Source organism: Peromyscus maniculatus, chromosome 1 (genome assembly GCF_049852395.1).
Source record: "Peromyscus maniculatus bairdii isolate BWxNUB_F1_BW_parent chromosome 1, HU_Pman_BW_mat_3.1, whole genome shotgun sequence".
NCBI classification, from domain to species: Eukaryota; Metazoa; Chordata; class Mammalia; order Rodentia; family Cricetidae; genus Peromyscus; species Peromyscus maniculatus.
The window spans coordinates 198,194,899-198,219,084 of NC_134852.1; the positions used below are offsets into that span (position 1 = coordinate 198,194,899).

At 45.9% G+C, this 24,186-nt stretch overlaps 2 protein-coding genes across 4 annotated transcripts in view; both read right to left on the minus strand.

Annotated features, from left to right (window-relative positions):
- Positions 1–1,314: 1,314 nt before the first annotated feature.
- On the minus strand, positions 1,315–3,307 carry Npm3 (nucleophosmin/nucleoplasmin 3). Its single transcript, XM_006988198.4, has 6 exons — positions 3,152–3,307; positions 2,735–2,820; positions 2,449–2,568; positions 2,242–2,335; positions 1,795–1,916; positions 1,315–1,696 (listed from the first exon to the last, which is right to left on the minus strand). Exons 1-5 carry the CDS (start codon positions 3,267–3,269, stop codon positions 1,804–1,806), a joined length of 531 nt encoding a protein of 176 aa, XP_006988260.1. The 5' UTR covers positions 3,270–3,307; the 3' UTR covers positions 1,315–1,696; positions 1,795–1,803.
- A 717-nt stretch (positions 3,308–4,024) lies between these two features.
- Positions 4,025–24,186, minus strand: part of Oga (O-GlcNAcase) — a 43,506-nt gene continuing 23,344 nt past the window's right edge. For all 3 annotated transcript variants that reach the window (XM_006988199.4, XM_076563188.1, XM_076563189.1), the window contains 9 exons: positions 23,895–24,053; positions 21,359–21,972; positions 19,821–19,995; positions 16,629–16,714; positions 15,594–15,698; positions 12,784–12,869; positions 12,188–12,380; positions 9,146–9,305; positions 4,025–5,984 (listed from right to left, as the gene is read on the minus strand). In XM_006988199.4, coding sequence (XP_006988261.1) covers positions 5,848–5,984; positions 9,146–9,305; positions 12,188–12,380; positions 12,784–12,869; positions 15,594–15,698; positions 16,629–16,714; positions 19,821–19,995; positions 21,359–21,972; positions 23,895–24,053 — 1,715 coding nt within the window. In that variant the 3' untranslated portion in view covers positions 4,025–5,847. The remainder of the gene's footprint in view (positions 5,985–9,145; positions 9,306–12,187; positions 12,381–12,783; positions 12,870–15,593; positions 15,699–16,628; positions 16,715–19,820; positions 19,996–21,358; positions 21,973–23,894; positions 24,054–24,186) is intronic.

The following is a 24,186-nucleotide window of genomic DNA, read 5'->3' on the forward strand; positions in this document are numbered from 1 at the left end:
CCTCTTCTAGCACGAGTGCTTCGCGTGAATGAAAGCATAGATGCATTCAAAATTTAGCGACTTATTCCCGCCTATTTCGCCTTAAATTTAGCGGTCGTTGGCCCCTAGGGAGTTACGACCACGAGCGATTTTAAACACGCCCACCAGAGGGCGCCTTCCTCTCCAGACTCTCCGCGAATGGCTCCTAGCCGGGTCGGTGGTGGAAACACCTGGTGGTAAATCCTGGGTTGGAGAGGCACCCACGACCCTGATCTCCGAACCACGAAAGGGCGTCTTTTGTCTTCCACTTGAGAAAGGGAGGTTGAAAACTTACCCCTAACTCATCACACTGATAAGGAAAAACTTCTGGGACCAAGAGGTTCCACTTCCTCTCCTCTTAACCCTATCCCTGGAGCCCAAGCAGCCACCCACTCCCAGTTTTCTTGTTTCATGTACCTAACACCGAGGTTAGTTAGGCACTACTTCCTATACTGTGGGGTCACTCTTGAAGTCGACCACCTGCCCCCAACCCAGCCTCTGTATTATGGAGAGGTCAGCTGGTGCGAACTGGCCTGATTCTCAGGTCCTGTTCTCTGTCCATCCTCAGCTTGTCTGGGGAAGTAACCTTTTGTTTGTTTGTAGGGCCTTGATGCCCCCCCTCAACACAGCTGAACTGCTGACCCCAGAGCTGGATGCACAGTCCTCACACAAGCAACCCCTGTCTCTTCTGGCACAGCAGTAGCCAGTCCCCAGGAACACCTGATTCTAGGGACGAGACAGAACGCGGAGTGCTGGGGCCATGGCCCCTCAGTGGAGGAGGCCGACTCCCATGAGCTCCTTTCTGCCCCCATATGCCAGGCCACCCGGATTCTGGTTTCCCTGTCACCCAATCTGGCCAATTCCCTCCATCTGGCCCTGGGAATCAGGTTTCTAAGGGCCCTGCTCTGCTCACCCTGCCTCAAAGACCAGAAAAGCAAAGACGGGTCCCCAGCCCACCCCTCACAGCCCTCTCCCTGGGCCGAGCCCCCTCATGGGGCTAGGGATGCACATTCCTCAGGTTTCTTAAGCCCACTTATCTGTCCCTCGCTGCCCATCAGCCTGAGTGCTGACAGAGGCCCAGACCCCTTGTTTGGAAGCTGATAACCTCCTGTGACGGCCCTCCCCCACCTGGGAACACCGAATAGGCTGGAATGGGAGGTCCCTCTGCTGCAAGGCCCTGGGGACCAGGATGCCACATTTTCTCACCAGCCCTAGTTAGGACCACCCTTTGCACTGCCACAGTGCCACCTAGTGGTCCCTAGGGAAATCCCAGCGTTAGAAAAAGCCACACAAGGATTGCAAAAAGCCATACACTTTATTTAGATCTTTATCTAAAAATGTAAAAAGTGTTAAAAATGTTGTCCTGAACTTCAGACTTTTTTTTTTTTTGCAGTGCTGGGAATTGAACCTGGGGGTTCACAAAACTTTCAATCTGGGCAGGTGGAGGGGGGGAGAAGGTCGGGAGAGACGTCATTCACCCCAACAGAAAAGGGAAGCTTCAGGGAACCTGGAGGAGCAAACACAGGCCCTATGGAGAATTCCTGCCCCTCAGCACCAGCCCGACCCCTCCCACTTGCCCTTCCCAAACTCTCCTCTTCAACGAGAGAGAAGCATTTACAATTCTTGAAACGCGTCCAGGAACATGGTGCATGACGCCTGCAGCGACCAGCTACCTAACCTGAGGAAAACAGCAAGCGGGAAGTCAGTATCCGTGTCCTCACCTGCTCCCCTTCACTTCCCAGATCCTGCTGGGGTCCCCTCCCCCCTCCTACTCACCAAAGAGGGCTACGGCCTGCCCCCGTGCTTCTTGGCAGGGAGGACGCCACACAGCTTGACCTCCTCCTCTTCACTGTCCTCGTCCTCACTTTCTTCTTCAGAAAGATCATTGTTCATACAAACTAGTGGAGAGCACACAGCACAGACAGGAGGTTAGAGCCAACCGTCCTCCACACCACACGCCACTTCTTCAACACTGTGGTGCTGGGCTGACAGGGAACCCCTACTTCCAGAGTTCCTAGGTCTAGATAGGAAGAGCTGCAGACACTAAAGTGGGGGGGGGGCACCCACAGGAGCTGCGGCCCTGGGACAGGTTACAGGAAGTTCATAGGCGTGAGTGGGGCACGAACCACAACCTGGGATGCAGGATGCACTGGGGGTGAGGCTGGGCTGAGGTAGGAGTGGAGAGGGAGGGGCCTGATGAGAGAGAGGGCCCGTTCTTCTCACCAATCCGATGGCGACCAGTGATGCGCACAGGCCCGGAGCCCGACTTCAGGCGGAAGGTTACCGGGGGCTGGAGCTGGAAATCATCCAGACTCAGCTGGAAGACAAGATCGGAGGCCGATGCACCCTGACCCACCCGTCTGGAGGTCGATGCTCACGTTCTCTCCGAGGCCGTCGACCGCACTCCAGTGACCGGGGGCTACAACTCACCATGGGCTGGCAGGATAACCTGAGATTGGCCACAGGCACCGCAATCTCCTGGTTGTCGTGATCCCGGGCCACAACTTCCACCACGTTACACTCGTCCTTGGCCCCCTCGGTGAGGCACAGCTGACGGGGTACACAGAACCTCAGTCTCACGTGAGGGCTGACACCAAAGAGAAGGCATCTTACCCCGGTCAGAGCAGCGGAGGAGCGGCGCGCCGAGGGCAGCCCGAAGGGACGCCCCGTCCAGGGTCCCCCAGCTCCCTGCACTCCACCCCCTCCGGCCCCTTACCATGTTCAGTGCCAGCACGTGTTCCGTATCATCCTCTTCCTCAACCTTGAAAGTGAAGGAGCGGGTGTGGCCGGAGAGCTCACAACCTGCAGGGGCCAGGGCGCTCGCGTGAGAGGTGCGCGCGTGAAGGGGACGGCGCGGGGTCGGGCGGGCGCCACGGCCGCGGATCCCTCCCGCTCGGCCGTGTGCCGGCGCGGGCCGGCCGGCCGGCCATTTAGTCGCCCAACGTCTGCTCCTTGAAACACGTGGGCGGGCGTCCCTCCTGGGCCACACAGGCCGCGGGGGGCCGGGGCCAGGCCGGCGGGCAGGCAGGGCAGGCGAGCAGCCCTCGGCCCACACCCACGCCGCGCAGCCGCGACCCTCGGCCCACCGTCTCATCAGCCCCGTGCCACCCCCTGCCACCCCCGTCTTCAATACCGAAAAAGAAACTGTCCATGGTGACCGGCGCCGGGACCCTCGGGCCTCCCACAGCCCCAGCCCGGGCTCGGCTCTCCTGGTTCAGGAACGCCAAGGCGGCGGCGGTGCCGGCGGCCATGCTGGAACGGCTGAGAGGCCCCGCCCCCCCACGCACCGAACGCGACACCTCGGCCAGTTCCGGCCCCGCCCATTAAAGGAGCCGTGCGCCGCGAGGCTCGCTAACCCCGAGGAACCAGAACGGCCGCCTGGGCGGCCGGGGAGCAGCCTCACGGAATCATCCTTTCATCCCCACGGTCCTGAGGGCTCTCATTTCTCTAGCTCATCACATTCATTGAGACCCCTTCCTCCTCCCGGGATTGTCATGTAGAGATGTTAGTGTAAACCTCCTGTCCTAGAGAAGTTGGGGTTCAGAGCAGCCTTTTTACCTTCCTGAGGAATTCCCACCCACACCTTTGCCCCGAGCAAAGGACCCATGCTCAGCGTGGGAATCAGCTGCTGTTCCTATCAAAGCTCCCACATCCCATCAGCTGAGGCACATCCTCATAGAACAGGCTACCTCCCTCCCTCCCACACCAACACCCCCCAATGAAGAAGACAAACCCGTGCACCCTACTGGATAGGAAAACTCAGAAGAGACCCCTCTACTTTACAGATTTCACCTGTAGTGAGAGGGCAATTAATTTACTTAAAAACCAATGTACTTTTCTGAGAAAAACTGGAAGATCTTTGCTGGGGAAGGCAGGAGGGGAGATGTCTTCAAAATCCAGTCTACATTTAAATAGCTTTGGAGGGAGGGAATACCTGCGTTAGCTGAGGCATCAGAGATGAGAAAAAGATGGAGAGCAGAGACAAGGCAGCACATCATCACACAAATTCACTTCAAGTTTTATTTTGCCTCTTGCATGGTCCTCAGACAGTTTTACAGTTCGTTTTCTACAGAAACTGAGCTGTGATCCAAACAAACCAATGAAATGGTATTTCAACCTTAATATTGTTCATAACCATGAAGTTGGCATAGCACTTTATCCTAGAGCGATGATGGTGTAGACCCAGACATGTTTCAGTTATGTTCAGATCATCCAGAGTGATTATTGAAAGCCAACATAAAATAAAAAGCAACTTGCTTAAAATTCCTGATTCCATATGAAACTGACTCCGAAAGCCTCCAGATAAAAGCTGCTACCCCCACTAGGGACAGGGATGTATTCAGAGAAAGGTGAGGAACACTGACCGATCTTCATCTCTAGTAACGATTTTGCCCTTCACCTCAGCCTTCAAAACCAAACTTGATTTCAGTTTTCCGACATATCCTTATCACAGTTAGGTTTTACCCTAAGAGGCTTCTTCTTAGTAAGCACTCTCCTGGGCCTCAGCTGGAAGTCACTAGGTACACTAGATACAGCGCTAAATTTAAGACTATCTCAAAAGCTCACACTGGAGTTCTACAAAAAATGTTTCAAGTTTCTTTTTCTCTCTTCCCACTCAGCTCAGAGTTCAAAGGCTGATGGAAATCTAGAGGGAAGACAACAAAATACTGCTGACATCTGTGGAGAAGTTACCAGCTAGTCATGATTTAAAACAAACCCGCAGAGACCACCTGCCAGCTCCATGCTCAAAACCCTTAAATTCACCAAATCTAAATAAAATACACGAAGTTTTCAGAGCCTCTGATTAAAAGAAAAAGTATACTTATGGTTAACATATACTTATTCTTTCTTTTAAAAATTAGATACGAACATGCAAGAATTAAAGACTGATTCGATTAAACCAGTAGTTAGCAGGTCTGGAGAGAAAATGACAACTATTCCAAGGGCAAACGAGACCACACGCCAGTCCCTCTATTTACCCTTACTTGACAACAATGTCCAAACATTTCACATGCGGATCTGCTATGAAGGTTAATTTCCAGAAGTAACTGCGCTTCCCAATAGATGTGAGTCATATGAAGTAAGACACTCATACCCCAAAATAGTCGTGGCCTATCCCTATGTGGGAGGCACTTTAAAGACTAATGTAAAGGAAATCTACCATCCACTGGTTTACATTATTGAAAGTGCCATCCTAAACCAACACCTTTCATTTTCAAAGGAAAAAAAATATAAAAACAGTAAACAAAAGAACCGTCAGGTTACAGCTAGTCTATATACAAAGAAATTTACAAGTTTGTCAATTTAGGCCTTTGCCACAAACAAATGCACATTTGTCCCCACAAAGCACGAGTGCCTGAATCAACATTACAGGAGATAGTTAGCCAGAGCTTTACAAAAAGCAGAAACATTGCCCCAAATTGGAATCCACTAAATCTTTTTCATTCCTGCCATGTCTCCAAAGAACAGAGACATTGTTCAGCACATCACGGAGAATAAAGAGCGATCTTCATTACTCTTAGGTGAGAAACGCAACCACACTGGATGCAGAAAATAGTGCTGACTACATTTATTTAAGAACCCCGTAAGAGGTCCTGATACCTAACCCAAAGGAGGGCCCCCACGTCTGTTCCACACAGGCTTTGCAGCAGTACTATCTTCTTCCAACCAGTGAGCAGTCTGAAAATGTGATGTGAGTTCTACAGTCATCTTGTTTCCAATTCAACCGGCTGATCTGTTGCCCGTGCAGAGACTGAACTGTGTGAAGATCTCCACCACCAACCACAAGGTAGGGCTAAGACTTTGGACAGTTGACAGTGCCAACCAGTGTCACAGGCTTCGACCAAGTATGACCACATCCTTCGGAAAGCCTTCCATCTTTGCGATTTCAAAACAGCCTAACTTGCTGTAAAATTCCAGAATCCTTTTATCATCTGGTCTTACTTCACAGAAAGCCCCCCGGGATCCTAGAAACAAAACAAAATGTTTTAAATGTAAGTAAATATATGATATAACCATGAATCATAATGTTTAATATAGATAACAGCTTTCTCTAACCCTAAATTTCATATCACTATTTTTAATTATTTATTTTTGGTGGTGCTGGGGTGACCGAGCTCTAGTCCCAGCCTGACAATTGTGGGGTTTTTTTTGTTTTTGGTTTTTCGAGACAGGGTTTTTCGAGACAGGGTTTTTCTCTGTGTAGCTTTGTACCTTTCCTGGATCTCACTCTGTGGACCAGGCTGGCCTCAAACTCACAAAGATCTGCCTCTGCCTCCCGAGTGCTGGGATTAAAGGCGTGAGCCACCAACCGCCCAGCTGACAATTGTATGGTTTTTTTTTTTTTTAATAATTTCTTTTAGAGACAAGGTTTCTCTGTATAGCCGTGACTGTCCTGGAACTCACTCTGTAGACCAGGCTTGGCCTTAAGTTTACAGAGATCCAACTGCCTCTGCCTCTGATGTACTGGGATTTCAGATGTGTGCCACCACTTCCCAGCTTAAATTCTTTGTTTTAAAGAGGGTCTCACTGTGTAGCCCTGACTGGCCTTGAACTCACTGGAGTAGGTTCACTCTGAACTCAAGAGATCTACCTACCCCTGTGCTGGTATTAAAATCATGTGCCAACACAGGTGACTTTAGTCAACAGTGAGTGAGTGAAATTCTTTCCACAAAGAAAATTCCTTGAGTAATGGGTATGGAAAGTAAAGGTAAGTTCTTTTAGGAAGCCATGAGGCAGAACCTATTCTAGCCTGTGCCATGCCAATGTATCCAGAATGCTGAACACTGTTTTAAAGAATGACTTCTCTTCTGTGTGTGTGTTTAGGGGAGGGTTACAAGACAAAGTCAGAGGACAATTTGCATGAGTGGGCCCTCTCCACCATCTGGGTCCCAGAAACTGAACTCAGGTCATTAGGTTTGGCAGCAATTGCCTTTAATCAGCAGGCCCATGCATATTCTTCAGACAAATTTAATGTCTGTGATATTTAGTCATAAGTACACAGGAGAATTATCTTCTTTTAAAGTTAAATTATTCTGCACAGTGGATGCAACCAATTCAAATAATGTATCAACGCAACAGTGAGAAAGGAGTGTTCTTTTTATTCCTTCCTTTCTACAGGGTCTCACTCTGCAGACCAGGCTGGCCTTGAACTCAGAGATCCACCTGCTTTTGCCTCCTGAGTGCAGGGACTAAAGTTACATGCCTCCATGAATGGTTTACAAGATGCATTTTTTATTATCAGTAGCTATCTGGGAGGCTAAGTCAGGAGGATCACAAGTTCAGGCAGGTCTCAAAACTGAGAGACACTGTCTCAAAATGAAAAAAAAAAGGGGGGGGGGCTAGAAAATTGACTTGGTGGTTAAGAGCACTTGCTCTTGCAGAGGACTTGGGTTCAATTCCTAGGACTCACATGGTGGCTCACAACTGTCTGTCATTCCAGTACAAGGGGATCCCACACCTTCTCATCTCCCAGGGCACTAGGCATGCACATGCATAGCACACAAAGACATATGTAAACAAAACACATAAAATAAATATTTAAAAAGGGGGGGGGGCTGGAGAGATGGCTCAGAAGTTAAGAGCACCAACTGCTCTTCCAGGTCCTGAGTTCAATTCCCAGCACCCACATGGTGGCTCACAGCCATCTGTAATGAGATCTGGCGCCCTCTTCTTCCGTGTAAATAAATCTTAAAAAAAAAAAAAAAAAAAAAGAGGCTGAGGATACAGCTCAGTGGTGCCTGCCTATTGATGCCCTAGATCCAAATCTCCTAGGTGCAAAATGCAAACAAAACAATTTGGGGTGTGGGTGGGTAGTGCTAGGGATAGAAACCAGGGCCTTGAGCACACTAGGTGTTTTACCACTGAGCTACACCACCAGACCTCTACAGCTCTGAAAACGGCTTGATAAACTAGTTACTTTTCTACCAGCCAAGGGCTAAACTTTACTGACAGACTCTTGCTATGTAGCCTGGGCTAGCCCAGAGTTTGTAACCCCTTACCTCAGCTTCTCAAATTCTGGGATTATGTATACCCACAATGTTCAACCTTAAAATTTGTTCTTACATTTTTAAAAGGCTGCTTTAAAAATATTCAAGAACTATCACCTGTGGCCCTTAGAATCTAAAACATCATCGTGCTCTATACAGATATTTTTTTCACAGCACTAATGGTGAAGCAAGGAATTTTCCAAGGCTCCATTTATGTAATATACTCCAACAAAAACTGCATCGAGTTGCTTCATTAGGTTAATTTAATTTTCAACCTTTATGGGCCTCTGAACAAAATAAAAGTAGTATCTCATGTGTTCATTTCTCACTGAAGCTCAAAATTAGTATTCATGCTATAAGAGAACAAAAGCATTTTTCAATCATCACTGCACACTACTCAACTCTTACACCAGTACCAACTCAAAATAAGCAGCAGGCCAGACACTTAAGAGGACAAGGTAGGAAGACAGCTTGAGCCCAAGAATTTGAGGGCAAGCTGGGCAATGTATTAAGACCACAGACCATCCCAAAAAATGCACACATAAACACCAAGGAGGGGGGGTCAGTATAGCTGAAAAAATTATTATTTTTCATCAAAATTATATTGTGTGTGTGCATGTGCCTCAGCGTACATGTGGAGGCCAGGACAGCTCTGTGGTGCTGGTCCTTCTACCTTTACAAGGATTCTGGAGACTGAACTCAGGCCAGCTGGAGTCTTAGAAAGACCCGCATGCCATGGCCTGTGTGTGGAAGTCAAAGAACAACTTCAGACGACAGTTCTCTCCTTCCCCTTTCCGTGGCTCTGGGGATGGAAGTCAGCGATCAGGCTGGTATCTTTGAGCAGCAAGGGCCTTCATCCAGGGGGTCCTATTCCCCCATCTTGTGCTACTGTCACCCTTTCCCAAACCCTGCTCTAGGACAGGCTGTGACAAAAAGGGCAAAACTAAATTCACTCTTTTGAAAAAATACAGGCCTGGTGAAATGGCTCAGTGAGTAGAGACCAGCTACCCAGCAGGCCAACCTGAGTCTGAGCCCCAGGACCACATGTAAAGTAAGAGCATCAGCTCCTACACGTGTTCCGACTTCTGCCCCCACACCCATAAACACGCACAGTCACACCACCCACAACCTGTACTCACCATTAGCCTTCAGTGAAGACAGGAGACAAGCCATCATGCTTTTAGCAACACTCGGGTCAGTGACTTTCTTGTGAATATCCATTTTTATCAGAGAAGGGAAGTTGGCAAGGAAAGTTTCTGGCAAAACCTCTTGCTCTTCATGGAAACTCAACATTATTTTCTGCAAAAAACATTAGAATCTTTTTTGACTTTCAAGTTACTTTTATCTTTATCTCGGAACTCAGGAAAGGAAAGCAGTATTAGCGTTTCCAGCACAGAGAGAATGAATTAGTTTACAATTCTAAAAGGTGTATCCATGGCCAAGTTTGGTGGTGCTCACCTTCGATCCCAATACTCAGTTCCAGACCACGTAGGGAGAAACAGAAAGACCCCATTTCCAAAAATAAAAGACGGACACACGCATGTATGAACATCAAGTGACTCACTGTCTAGAGGGCCTGACAGATCAGGAGTTAACACCTGCTGCACAGCTATGAGGGCTGGAATTCAGGATCCCAGCACACATGAAGAGGAGGCGTCTGGCACATGCCTATAACCCTGGTTTGAACAGGCCGGAGAGAGGGCTAACTTCCCGCCTATCTGAGAAAATGAGAACCCTAGGTTCAACTTGCCTCAAAGATATAAGCAGCGATAAAGGACTTCCATACTCATTCAATGCCGAGTTCTGGCTTCCACGCATGCACACAGGTATACACACACATAGACTCATACAGACACATACAAAAATAAATGTTTAAGAACTAAAATGGGCTGGGCGGCAGCAGTACACGCCTTTAATCCCAGCATTTGGGAGACAAGAGGCAGGTGAATCTGTTAGTTCAAGGCCAGCCTAGTCTACACAGTTCCAGGACAGCCAGGGCTGTTACACAAAGAAACCCTGTCTCAAAAAAGAAAAAACTAAACTGGTTTGTTTAGACCAGGCATGGTTGTTCGCGCCTGTACACCCAAGTCCTGTAAATTTAAAGTAGGGCCTGGCCTACAACAGTAAATTTCAGGAGTGCTGGGCTACACGAGGAGATTCCGTCTCAAGAGACAGAAAGAGGTAACCTAACCTGGACACAAGACAGTGACAAAACATTCGCTTAGCATGTGTGACACTGGAAACTCAATCCTCTGCTACACACAGACTTTAAAATCTGGGCGGGGGTGGGGGTAGGGGGGGGTGGGTGGGTGGGTGGTGGTGGTGGTGGTGGTGGTGGTGGTGGTGGTGGTGGTGGTGGTGGTGGTGGTGGTGGTGGTGGTGTACTCCTTTAATCCCAGCACTTGGGAGGCAGAGGCAGGCGGATCTCTGAGTTTAAGGACAGCCTGGTCTACAGAGCCAGTTCCAAGGACAGCCGGGACTACACAGAGAAACCCTGTCTTAAACAAACAAAAATCTAAGGCTTGACATGATGACATACACTTTTAATCCCAGCACTTGGGAGTCAGAGGCGGGTAGATCTTTGTGAGTTCAAGGCTAGCCTGGTCTACAAGTTCATTCTGGGGGCTCCTAGAAGCTGCAGGGCTGCAGAAGGCATCACTGAAGCAAAGTGGACCCCCATTACCAAACTGGGCTGCTTGGCCAAAGACATGCAGATGTTACCTGTAGAAAACCAAGCTGTTCTCCTAGCCCATCAAGGAATTTGAGATTACTGACTTTTCCTGGGAGCATCCCTTTAAGGATGAGGGCTTTGCTTGTTTCTGACAGTCATCTGTTTTGCAGATCCGGGCCAACCAGACCAGGCTTCAAGCTTGTGTCACTAATGGGAACTCACTCCAGTCCTGGTGGTCCCAGAGGCTGAGCTCCAAGGAGGTAGCTATTGCTATCCAAGGGGCCATTATCCTTGTGTACAGGGGTATAAAACTGGCAAGGCCCCACTGTCCCATGCAAGGTGACAGGGTTCTGTTCCTGCTCCCTGGAAGCCTACATATCAGCCAGGGCTGCACTGCTGCCCAGGGCACCTTGGCCAAGGCTTCTTGCTGTCCGAAGCCCCCAGTCTTCAGACAGAGACTATGTTCACCAAGACTCTCTATCAAGAATTCTCCAACAATCTTGTGAAAACTCATACCAGAATCTCCACTCCAAAGACCCAGGCTCCAGTTGTGGCCACCACACAGGATTGTTATACAGGAAAAATAAACTGAATTAAGACTGTTAAAAAAGACAATCAGCTGCCAAGTGGAGGGTATTTCCTGTAACCTTAACATTTGGGAGGCAGGAGGAGGAGCATCAAGAGTTCAAGAACAGCCTTGACCACATGTGACCCTGTCTCATAAAAACAAAAACAAACACTGGAAAGATGGCTCAGCAGTTACAGGCTCTTGCTGCCTTCCAGAGGACCCCAGTACCCAGCCACATCTAATTCCGGGTGCACAGAACACACCAGAACACACGTAGACAAAACATCCGCACACATAAACTCTTAAAAAATTCAAACAACAAACCAGGCAGTGGTGGTGCACGCCTTTAATCCCAGCACTGCAGAGGCAGAGGCAGATGCCAACCTGGTCTACAAAGCGAGTTCCAAGACAGCCAGGGATGTTATACAAAGAAACCCTATCTCGAAAAACAAAAAACAAAAAATAGACAAACAAAAAACAAAAAAAAAAACTAAAAATAAATAAGCACTAAGATTATAACTGTGAGTACATCACACTAAAAAAAACATGTTAGTCTACACAAGGCCACAAATTCAATCCCAATCAACATAAAAGCAAATAAATAAATCTAGTTGAAAAAGCCCTGAAAAGCTGGGTGTGGTGGCACACACCTTTAGTCTCAGTACAGAGGAGGCAGAGGCCAGCCTGGTCTACATTAGTTTTCCTTTAAAAACAAAAAACAAACAAAAAGCACTGTAAACTTTTAACTGTTTTTTTGTTTTCTTAAGACATAATTTTCCTTGTCACTCTGGCTAGCCGGGAACTCATTGTGTAGACCAGGCTGGCCTCAAACCATCTGCCTCTGCCTCCTAAATGCTGAGAAAAAAAGGTGTGTGCCACCATACCTGGTGATTTTCACATTTTAAATTCTTTAAATTATCAAATATAAAACTATTATATTACCTCAGCCTCTGAGAGCTCCTTGTCACCATTTGGCTTGGTGTACTTCTCCTGCATGAAGGGAATCCAGGAAATTTTACATTTTTTAATGAAGGGGGTCACATCTACAGTGCCCAAGGCATAACCACAAATGCCATCTTCATCTTCTAAGACGAAACAGTAATCCAGGCTGAGGGAAAGCAGCCCTCCTACTAACCTGTTCAGAAGGAAGGAAGCCAGAGTAAGCTTGTAAATTATTAACACAAAATTCAAAATTCAGTGATACAAGGTCCAACTTTTTTTTGAGACAGAGTTTTTCTGTGTAGCCTTGGCTGTCCTAGAACTCACTCTGTAGACCAGGCTGGCCTCGAACTCACAGAGATTCACCTGCCTCTGCCTCCTGAGTGCTGGGATTAAAGGCAGGAACCACCACTTCAGGCAAGTCCAACATACTTAAGTCTATGAAAACTACCTTTCCAATAAAAGAAACTGAAAATCGACATACATTCATTTTCAGATTTCACTAAGACTAAACTGGAACTTAACAGGCTTTCGGTCAACACCTCCCCTTAAGCTGCTATATGAAGTATCTACTCCCCAAACCAACAGGCATTACATACTTGTCTCCAATAAGGTCCGGCTGACTCTGAAAAGGTAAGCCCACTCCATCATCATACATTTCTCTGCAAATCTTGTACACGGAAGCCTGAAAATATAATCTAGTTAGGCATCACACCAACAAATGTCAAAAAGAATGAATATAAACAGCCATGTGTAGTGGTGCACAGAGGAAACTGAGGCAGGAGGACTGCAGGTTGATTAATGGGCCACACGTTGAGTTTGAGACAACTATTAACCGTTTCAGAAAATAAATTACAAATCTAGGAGGAGAAATGTGTGGCCTATTAGAATCATCACCTGGGGGTGGAGTTGGGAGAATCACTTTTTGTTTCTGATTTGTTATTTTTCAAGACAGGGTTTCTCTGTGTTACCCTGACTGCCCTGGAACTCACTCTGCAGACCAGGCTGGCCTCAAACTCAGATTCACCTGCCTCTGCCTCCCAAGTGCTGGGATCAAAGACGTGAACCACCCCCACCTGGCTAGAAAATCACCTTTAATATTATTGAGATGGACATGAAGCTCTGTGAGATATATATAAAAAAAAATCACCTAGCATATGCAAGGTACTACACATTTGATACCTAGCACTAATTTATTAGGTCATACCGGTAAAACTAGTTAGAAGCAGCAGGGCATTAATGAGAACTGAAAACTTTTGCTAGAAACCTTTAGTTTTTATTACTTTTAAAACTGTGTATACTCGTCCACGTGAGGGGTATGTGCACTTGATGGCAGGTGCTCTGAGGCACCTCATGCCCAGGGAGCTAGTTATAGGCAGTTGTGAGCTGCCTGGAGAAGGTGCTGAAAGACTGAATTCTGGTCCTCCTTTGAGAAGAGGATGGCTGTGTTCTTAACCACTGAGCCATCTCTCTAGTCTAGAGACCGGTTTTGAAAGTAAACTGTGGATTCAAAAGCCAGTCAACTTTTAAAAAGACTCTCAAGCTTTTTTTTGGAAGACAGGGGCTCACTAGATAGCCCAAGTTTGCCTGGACTAGATCCTCAGCCTTAGACTCAAGTTCTGGGACTAAACGCCAAGGGCCCCAAGGACCTACTAGTCTCTACTTTTTGCAACAATAGTTCCACAATGCTTTAAACATGTTACCTTCTTTAAACAGACTTGCTTACTTTCTTTCTTTAAATAGCTGGTTGTCAAAAGCCATTTAGTATAGAAAATTAAAGGACATATAAGAGAAAATCAGTTAAAGATAACAAATAATTAAGACACACTGTTTTGTAATCCCTACTGTGAACTAGACATTTTATTTATTGAGCTTTTTTAGACAGGTCTCACTCTATAGCTCAGGTTGTCCTAGAACTCACTATGGCCCAAGCTGGCTTTGGCCTTGAACTTGCACAATTCTTCTGCCTCAGCATCTTGAGTGCTAGGATTACAACCCTGAACTATCAAAACCCATCTCTCACTTGACATTTTAAATAAGTACTTCTCTGCCTCCCCTAAATCCCAGGGACTGAACCCAGGAAATGTATGTAGTAGGCAACGAACTCTTGCTATCTACTTATTATCCCCAGCACTCATTGAACTTTCAAGATTTAAAATTTTGTTTATGTGTGTGCGCCTGCACCAGTGAATATATGTACCATATGTGTGCAGGCGCCCATGGACCAAAAGGCAGCCCTCAATCTCTCGAACTGGGGTTATGGGCAGTTGTATGAGTTGCCACATGGGTGCTGGGAACTGATCTCTGGTTCCTGCAAGAGCAGAATGTGAGCTTAATTAAGGAGCCATCTTTCCAGTTCAAACTTTTTTTTTTTTTTTTTTTTTTTTTTATAAAGACAGGGTCTCACTATGTAGCCCTGGCTGGCTTTGAACTCGAGATCTGCCTGCCTCTACCTCCTGGGTACTGGGATTAAAGGTGCATGCCAACAGACCCAGCCTTTTGAGTTTTTAAAGGGAAGAATTAAAGGACTCAGCTCAAGTTATTAAAAGTTCTCAAGGAAGGGCTGGAAAGATAGGTCAGAGGTTAAGAGCACTGGCTGCTCTTCTAGAGGTCTTGAGTTCAATTCCCAGCAACCACATGGTGGCTCATAACCATCTATAATGAGATCTGGTACCCTCTTCTAGCATGCAGGCAACAGGCAGAATGCTGTATACAAAAATAATAAATCTAAAAATAAATAAAACTAAAGGAGGTAAATGCCTTAGGCCCCTCCTCAAATTTTTACCAAATTTATCTCTCCAAGGTTTTAGTTAGCTTAATTAAGAGCTGGGAGTTCAGTTAGAATTCTGATCTGCAATTCCCTCCACCCCCAAAGGGCGGCATGTCTAAAGCTTGATGCTCAGAGGACAAAGCAGACAAACTTCTGAAGGGTGCAGTGGACCAACTGACTAACTATGTGCTGGGAGCTGTGGGCAGCAGCCTCACTTTGGCCTCTTCTGCCGCTGCACCACGATGGAATGAGATGATGGAGCTGGCCAGCCACAAATTCCAACCATGAACCAAAACCAAAGCGTCCTTCGTTTTCCTTGGTTTTTGTTGTTGTTGCTGTTGGCTTTTTGTTTTGTTTTTTTGAGACAGGGTCTTACCATGTAGCCTTGAATAGCCGAAAACATACTATGTAGACAAAATGGGTTTCAAAACCAGAGATCCATCTGCCTCTGCCTCCCACACCTGGCTTTCTTGGATATTTTGGAAGGCTGATTAACAAAAGTCTGATCCCTAACCCGTAAGTACACAAATAAATGAATAGCAGCAGAAGACACAAAAGTAATTCTTGTAACCATCTAATTCAAAGGGAAGCTGTAAATAAGCACATAACCATATACCAAGTTGATAGGCAGAAAATTACCTCATCTTTAGGAAAATAAGGTCTGATAGTATATACTTTGGAGGTAGGAGTCAGTGGGGGTGGTTGAAAAAAGAGATCATTTGCCCCATCAATTGGCAACAAACGCTGCAGGAAGGAAAAAAAAGGGAGAGAGATTAGTGCTGAGAATACATCCATTTCTTTCAATGAGTGTGCACTGCAGATTACCAACTTAACATTAACTGGCTACTGCAGGCAGACCTAAAGAGGAGGGGTGCACTACTCTTTACTAATATATAATACCTCTTTCCTGGGGAAGGGGTGTTTCAGAATAGAAATTACCCAAACTGACTTACACGGCTTTAATGGCATAGTAATAGAAATTTAATTTTATAACCAAAACAAAAAGACTACTCCAATTATGACATAAATATGTTTTAAAAACCAATCTTAAATGCACCATCTTTCTACTACAAGATGGCAGAACAGACTGTGAGGAGGAGAGGTTTGGTCTGAAGAGGGTTATCTGTCCAGGAGACGCTTTATCCCCAAAGCAATGCGCTTCAGTTTGCTGTGCGCAGCAGAGCACCTGTGGGGGGAGAAAAGTAGAGCACCCGAAAGTCCATGAACAAATCCCAACAGCAAGAACACTTCTTTTTTTTTTTTTAAATCATCGTGTACTTATTAAGTAACCAAGGACCACCCTTTAAGCCCTTTACTGTCCACTTGCGTAATAAGCCATCGTTTTTGCTCATGGAGTTTCCACTGGCAGACAAGCATGCGCGCATTGTGCATTGCGGGCGCAGATTAAATGCTGTGCGACCTGCAAAGAAACAATGTGAAGTGTGTACCTAGAGCCGCTGCGCTTCGCAGGCGCGGGGGGATTGACAGCATCTCCTTCAGAAATTACTGTGAAAGAGGAGGAAAATTTGATTTAAAATCCAGCTATGTAACTAAATTGAATTTGGGACTAGAAAGCCTTCGGCAGACCAATCCTTCCAGCCATCTGATGCGCAACATAAGGTTTCTCATAAAACAAAGAAAAATGTCAATTCAGTTGTGAATTCATATTGATACCTGGAACTCTCCTGCTAGACCACCTCTAAAGGCCCAGGGTTCTTGGTCTCCAATTAAGAACTGTGCTGAAGAATGACTACGACACCCTGTTGAGATCAGATCCAAGCGGAAAACGTTACGAGAAAGGGGATTTCCTGGGGTCTCAAATGTCCAACAAACTAACACACACTGGAAATAACTCTCTAAAAGTACTAATCCAGGGTTTCAAGGCAAGGCTGTGATAATAATTATTTTTAAATTTATAATGGCATTTCAATACTTCGATATTCCTTCCTCTGATTAATGGAAACCACTACTATCAGTTCTAAGCTTTAATTACTGGAAGGAATAATTAGGTTATCCAAGTAAAGTTTCTATATTCCTCAAGAACAGCAATAAATCAAACAGCTGCTTATCTATATGAAATTCTGTAACTATAAACCGAAATGAAATAGAGACATTTTATTATCACAGCCCATGAGGAACTGAATTAAACCTGTCTGAAGTCACATTTTACATTTTGGGAAGGGTACAGGAAAGGGAAGTTAATCTTGTCAGAAAACTTAAGGTCAGCAGAATACTGTTGACAAAAATCCAACAATGAAAAATGTGGTTTTCATGGACAAGGACAATCTAAATTCAGACATAGCCAATTAGAATACCAGTCTGTCAAGATCTAAGAACGGGAAGAGCCAATTACTTTTTCTAATTTGTCCCGAGCTAAAACACACTTTTCTTAGAAGTGTGACGCACAGTAGAGGTTCTTCTACTCCTCTGCTATGATGTCTGCAGTGTGATGAACACACACATCAAGGAGCAGGCTTTGAGGCCCAGCTGTCCGTTTTTAAAGTCATTGCCAACCAATCTCACAAGCAATAAAGCCAACAATCAAGAGAATTAATAGCAAATGTTTGGGAACCAACTAGAAATGGCCTGCCTGGTTTTCTGACAAGATACAGCAGCGCATATAGTTCTTTTCCATTGGAAGACAGCATTCTACCTCCTGTTCAAGTTAACAGTCTCATCAGTACAAGATACAATGTGCTAGTCAGACAGTCCCAAAGCCAACCAAATTTTTGTTGACAATTCAGCCCATTAAGAGATCGTGTCTAGGTTTGTTATGTTTTAAGGGTAGGGTTATTTATTTATTTATTTAAAAAAAGAAAGGAAAAACAAACACAAACCTATAAAATGTAGTATTTGTAAAATGAGCGTGAAATGGGTCAAGATTTAGACTACAAGAGCTTGCCCCATTCCGTGAGTCAGTGATTTACACTGTACAGGAAGACAACAAAAACAAAAACCAAAATACTAGGCTTCTCAAACTTTAAGTTCAGCCAATTTCCCCTACCCTCCACTTTGAGACTCCAGCATAACTAGCACTTCCAACTAGTACAGTAAAAGCTGCATGTACGAAGAGCTGTGCAAATGAAAACATGGTTAATGCCTCAGACGCTGCGCAAACGTGACTTCAGTTCATGTCTACTGCCCTAATTTCTTCTACCTGAGCTACCTCACAGATAGTCTTTCAACTTAAACTAATTAATCATGACGCGCTGTGAACATCTGCCGCTGTCCATCCAATAGTAGTAGACACTTGTGCTGAGGATTCTCCCATCTGTACACAATGGGGAAGAAGATAATAGAAGTCGTTAGTAATCAAAAGTACTGCATGGCCACATTCTTTAAAGGACTGAATGCCAGCTGGACTGGAGAAAGGAAAAAAATGAAGGATTCTAATCATGAGCCCCTGAAATTGGTCATGAACATATTCTCCCTGTCACGGGCATTTGCACAACTACACAGATGTGATGGTAGTTATTTAAAACTACCATGTTCTGGCCTCGAGGCTGCACCAATGGGAAAATTCTCAGGCAAAGATAGCTTGAGAAGAGACAGAAACAATACTGGACATAATAAAATTTAACTTTCAGTAATTCTTGAATGGGGAGGAGGTGATACTGAAGATTAAACCTTTAAATATAATATTTTAAGTGATATATTCTCAAGCTCAATAATCTGGATTTCAGGTTCAAAATTCCTAGGGGCCTTTGAGACTTAAAGTGCAAGTCCCTGTGAGGATTAAGTAAGTCCCTGGCAAAAGGCCTGGGCAGCAAGTGCTGTCTGTCACCCAACAGTCAGTACAGAGATTGATTTCCCTCAGGAGCCTAAAGAGGCGTCTCCTACCCAGACAGCCTTCCGTTAGGGCTGCTATGTTAATACACAGAACACAAGGGAGTTCTCATAGTTTCTAAATCAATAATCAGAGATTCTTCTTCCTCTTTCGTGTGTAGGAGCCCAAAGGCATATAGGTGGAGAATTAGAAATCTGACTACTCAGGAGCTGACTGTGTTTCAGACCATCTATTTCACAACTAAGATCATGCCAGCCCAGCACAGTATTTGCGACCACTATGAAATCTGACACGTCAGTCAGCTTTGCTGCCTGCTGTGCTGTGAGTCCATTTGCATTGAAAACCTGGAAATGAAATGAGGTCCCTGGAGAAACCTGGCCATGCTGGTGCTTTTTCTTTCTTTCTTTCTTTTTTTTTTTAAACCACCAAGTTTGGGAATTTCCAAAAAGAAAAAAGAAAAAAAAAAAGGAAGCACAGAAAAGTCCACTGGACGAAGCAGAGCTGATAGGGGACTGTAATCTGCATTCCATGCTAAAATCAATTACTTGGTAGAGGAGGGATAAAGAAACAGCCACATGAAGTAATACCAAGTAGCACCAGAATAGCCTTCCACTAAAGCTCGCATGCGCACAGGGCTGGGAGGACAGCTTCCTCTGGCCAGGCCCCTGGGGTAATTGCAGCAGTTGTTCTAATAAACACAGCACTAACGTTACCAAGACACAGCAAGCAGCAGGAAGCTTACAGAGTCACATCTCATAGAGTCTCATCTCCAAATCACATCACCGGAGGACTCAGGGCTCCATCCAGGAAGCATTCAGTCAGAGCATGTTAAAGTCAGTACATTCTAACATATTTTCAAGGTATTTATGGAATTAGCCCAAGGGAGAAAAATTAACATGCTCAACAAAATTACTAAAACTTTTGAGTTTTTCAACTATGTTCACCTTTAAGAAAAATCTAGGCAAAGAAATAAAAACCATGAAAACTTGCCAATTCCCTGAACTGTTTTCTCCCTGAGGATAATTTTTGAAGTACGACACACATGAATGAGGAGGTAAGGTCATTGCTGCTGCACCCACCTAACCACTGTACAAAAGACTTCACCATAGACATTATACTCTTGATATCCCACACATAGGAGTACATGTCATAGAGGATTGTCCTGTTGGCACAGTTGGAGAGCCGAGTGAACATCCCCATCACCAGCGCACACATCTCTTCAAACTTGGCTGCTCGGGACCGCCACTCTTCAATCTATACAGGAGTCAAAAGAGAGGATGCGACAATTTTCAGTTAAACGAAATAATCTAAGAGTTACAAACTGAGCTGTTTATCAGGCACATGCAATTTATCTTAAACATTAGTGAATCACTGCTTTGAACTCTAGAGAGCAATTAGTTTATCTCCCCAAACTGACAGAAAATACCTACAATACTTTCCTCCATTTCTAACTGGCAAGCCAGACTAAGAAATCGAAGGTCAGCTGTAGCAAACTCCCCGTTTCCTTTAAAGAACACGTGCTACACTAGGTCAACTCTACACCTGGCCCCAGTAGATCCATGTGAGTCTCAGAGTGGAGGTGGGGCTCGGCAGTTACTGCACGTGTCACTCTTGCAGGGGACTCAAACTTGTTTCCAGCACCCACATGATGGCCTCACAAACACCCCTAACTCCAGCCCCAGGAGATGGGATGCCCTCTTCTGGCCTCAGGCACCAGGCACAAATATGGTGCACATACACACATTCAAGCAAAACATTCATACATATGAAATAAAAATTTCTTCACAATAACATGGCTGAGGGAAGAAAAGGAAGAAATCAAACTTGGTCACTTTTTTTTTGGGGGGGGGGTGCACCAGGGTTTTTTGTTGCTGTTTTGTTTGAGGCAGGGTCTCATCATGTAGTGGAGAATGACCCTCAACTCTGTGGTGAGAACCACCACGCCAGGCGTCCATGGATGCTTCTTTGTTGCAGGTGAGGGGCTTCCACAATCCCAACACTTGGGGGGAACCGAGGCAGGAAGCCTGCCTTGAGAGGGAGGCCAGATGGCACTCTATGGAGACTCTGTCTCCAACCCAGCACCCCACATCAGGTGGCTCACAACTCTAGCTCCAAGGGATCCAAGGCCTCGGCTTCTGTAGGAACCTGCATTCATGTTCCTGTATGTGGACACAGACCTACACTCAGCTACAAACAAACCTTAAAGCCGGGCAGTGGTGGTGCACACCTTTAATCCTAGCACTTAGGAGGCAGAGGCAGGTGGATCTTTGTCAATTCCAGGCCAACCTGGTCGAGAGAGAGAGAGAGAGAGAGAGAGAGAGAGAGAGAGAGAGAGAGAGAGAGAGAGAGAGAGGAGAGAGAGGGGAGAGAGGAGAGAGAGAGGAGAGAGGGAGAGAGGGAGAGAGGGAGAGAGGGAGAGAGAGAGAGAGAGAGAGAGAGAGAGAGATCCAAGAAAGCCAGGGACACACAGAGAAACCCTGTCTTAGAAAACCAACCAACCAACCAACCAACCAACTTTAAACTGTTCCTTTAGGCCTTGTAAACAAACCTCCGCACATCACTAGTATCAGGGAGGAGTATGAGGGAGGAGCCAGTGAGGGCCACGGGGCACACTTACTTTTTCAGAGTCTTTGCCTTTGCAGTTGACACTGACCACACTACTGTTGGCACGAAGCCACTGAAATTCCCGTAACATCTGTGCTCCTTTGGGTCCGTGCTCATAGGGAAGATAGAAGAGATCAGCAAGCAACTGCAGGTCCTCCAGAGTCACGGGCTCTGCGGTGTACAGAGGCTTCTCATTTGGACCTGGCACAAACTGCTCCTTGTTTGTCTGGTCATCAGTCTGCATAGGGGCAATGTCGCTAATGCAATCCTCCTGCATAGACATCTCTGGGGACTTGGATTCAGTCATGCTCTCCTTATCCGTGTCCATTGGTTTCAATTCCTCTGCCATTTTAGCCTCAACAATTTCAGTTAGTATTTGATTGTCACTCTTGTGCTCTGATTCTTCTTGCTTCTCTACCACCATATCCATGGGTTCTTCATCTGGCTGTTTCTTGTCTTCCTCCTTGGTCAGAGCTGAAGACTCACCACTCAGAGCTGCTCCCTGGCTCATAATGGGCTCCTGGTAAACTGTCGTGACCACAGTCGTGGCATTTAAAGAGGGTGTCGCAACTAGAGGAGCCCCGTCCACTACATTTGCCTTAGCGCCACTGTGTGCCACCTGCCTGCCTACCAAGGGGAGAAGGGAAACAAAGGCAATCAAAACTAGAAACACAACAGATCAGACTTCCTAGACTTTATGCACATGCCTGTATGTGCATACAATAAACCAGTAAACTTAAAGACTCCTTGAAAACTGAGCATGATGGCACACCCTTCTGAATACTGTAGACAAGGGTGGGGCACACACCTTTAAGACCAGCACTCAGAAGGCAGAGACAGGATCTCTGTGTTCATAGCCAGACTGACCTACACAGTGAGTTTCCAGGAAAACCAAGGCCACAAAGTGAGCCCTTGTCATAAAACAAAACAAAAAGTGTATACTGCTCTCGCAGACAGTCAGAGTTCAATGCCCAGCACCCACATCAGGCAGCTGACAACTATCTATGACAGTAGCGCCAGGGGGATCCAATACCTATAGGGCACAAGTATGTATGTATGTATGTATGTATGTATGTACGGGTACCACAATATGCCCGACGCCCTCAGAGGCCAGAAGAGGGCGTCAGATCTCCTCAAACTGGAATTATAGATGACTGAGTTGACTTGTGTGTGTAGGGATCTGAATTGAGGACCTCTGCAAGAGCAGAAAGCATTCTTAACTACTATGCCACAGCTTACTCTTGCAGGCCAGACAGCACTATCAAGCAAAACAAAACCCTGTCTCAAAAGAAGCAGAGGAGCTTGAGAGGTGATTTAGCAGTTAAGAACATTGGTTCTCGGGGCTGGAGAGATGGCTCAGAAGTTAAGAGTACTGACTGCTCTTCCAGAGGTCCTGAGTTCAATTCCCAGCAACCACATGGTGGCTCACAACCACCTGTAATGAGATCTGGTGCCCTCTTCTGGCTTGCAGTCACATATGCTGTATGTATACATACATACATACATACATACATACATACATACATACATAACATTGGTTCTCTTCTAGAAAAGCCAGGTTTAAATCCCAACAACCACAGGGAGGTTTACAACCATTTGTAACCCCAATTCCATAGCCTCCAATACCCCTTTCTGGCCTCCACTGGCACTGCACACACATGGTGCACAGGCACACATGCAAGCCTAACACCCATACACATAAAATAACTTTTTAAGAAGCTGGGAATGGGCTGGGTGTGGTGGTGCGCACCTTCAATCCCAGCACTCAGGAGGCAGAGTCAGGCCGATCTCTTTGAGTTCGAGGGTAGGTAACCTAGTCTACAGAGTAAGCCTCGAACTCACAGAGATCCTCCTGCCTCTGCCACCCGAGTGCTGGGATTAAAGGGGTGCACCACCACTGCCCGGCTGAAACTCAATTACACTCTGACAGTAGATCTAAGTTAAGCGGCATGACAGTGTACTTTGTGACTCAGCTCTGTAATCCAATCTCATGAAAATGGCTAAGCCTGTGTGGTGGCAAAAATCTGTATTTCAAGAATTCAGGGCCAGGCGGTGGTGGCGCACACCTTTAATCCCAGCACTCGGGTGGCAGAGGCAGGTGGATCTTTGTGAGTTCGAGGCCAGCCTGGTCTCCAAAGCTACTTGTACTACCAAGTGAGTTCCAGGAAAGGCCCAAAGCTACACAGAGAAACTCTGTCTCGAAAAACAAACAAACAAACAAACAAACAAAAATTCAGGAAGTAGAGGCAGGAGGATCAGAAGTTCAAGCTCATCTCTGGCTACATGTCAAATTAGAGGCCCATGTGGGCTACAATAAACCATATCAAAAGGAAAAGTCCCAAGATGGATGGCTGGCATTTGCATGCACAGGCAAATGTGTACCATACAATCATTCATACACACAAATAAATATAATTCCCGAAATAAAACATAAAATAAAAACTGGTGGGCTATGATATTGTTAAATGAGACCAATTGTGTAGCATTGATGAGACTTGAGTTTCAATCCCCAGCAGCACCATCACCCCACCCACCCCAGTCCAACTCACTGCTGTACTGATGAGGTACGCCGAACTCCTGCAACCATTCCGTTAAAGCTAGCTTTAAAGCCATCTGTGGACTATAGAGTATATCAGTTTCAATGTCTTCATCACTGCCTTCATTTTCTAACTTTATCTGTATCGATACAGTACTGTCTTCGCTGTCAGCTGAGGGTGAAAAGCACAAAAACAGTTTGATTTAAAACATACATACAAGATCCTCCAATAACCATCTAGAAAGTCACCTACTTGCTCAAGGTTCCAAATGAAGTAAGCATGTTAGAATCATTGGAAAAGTTGG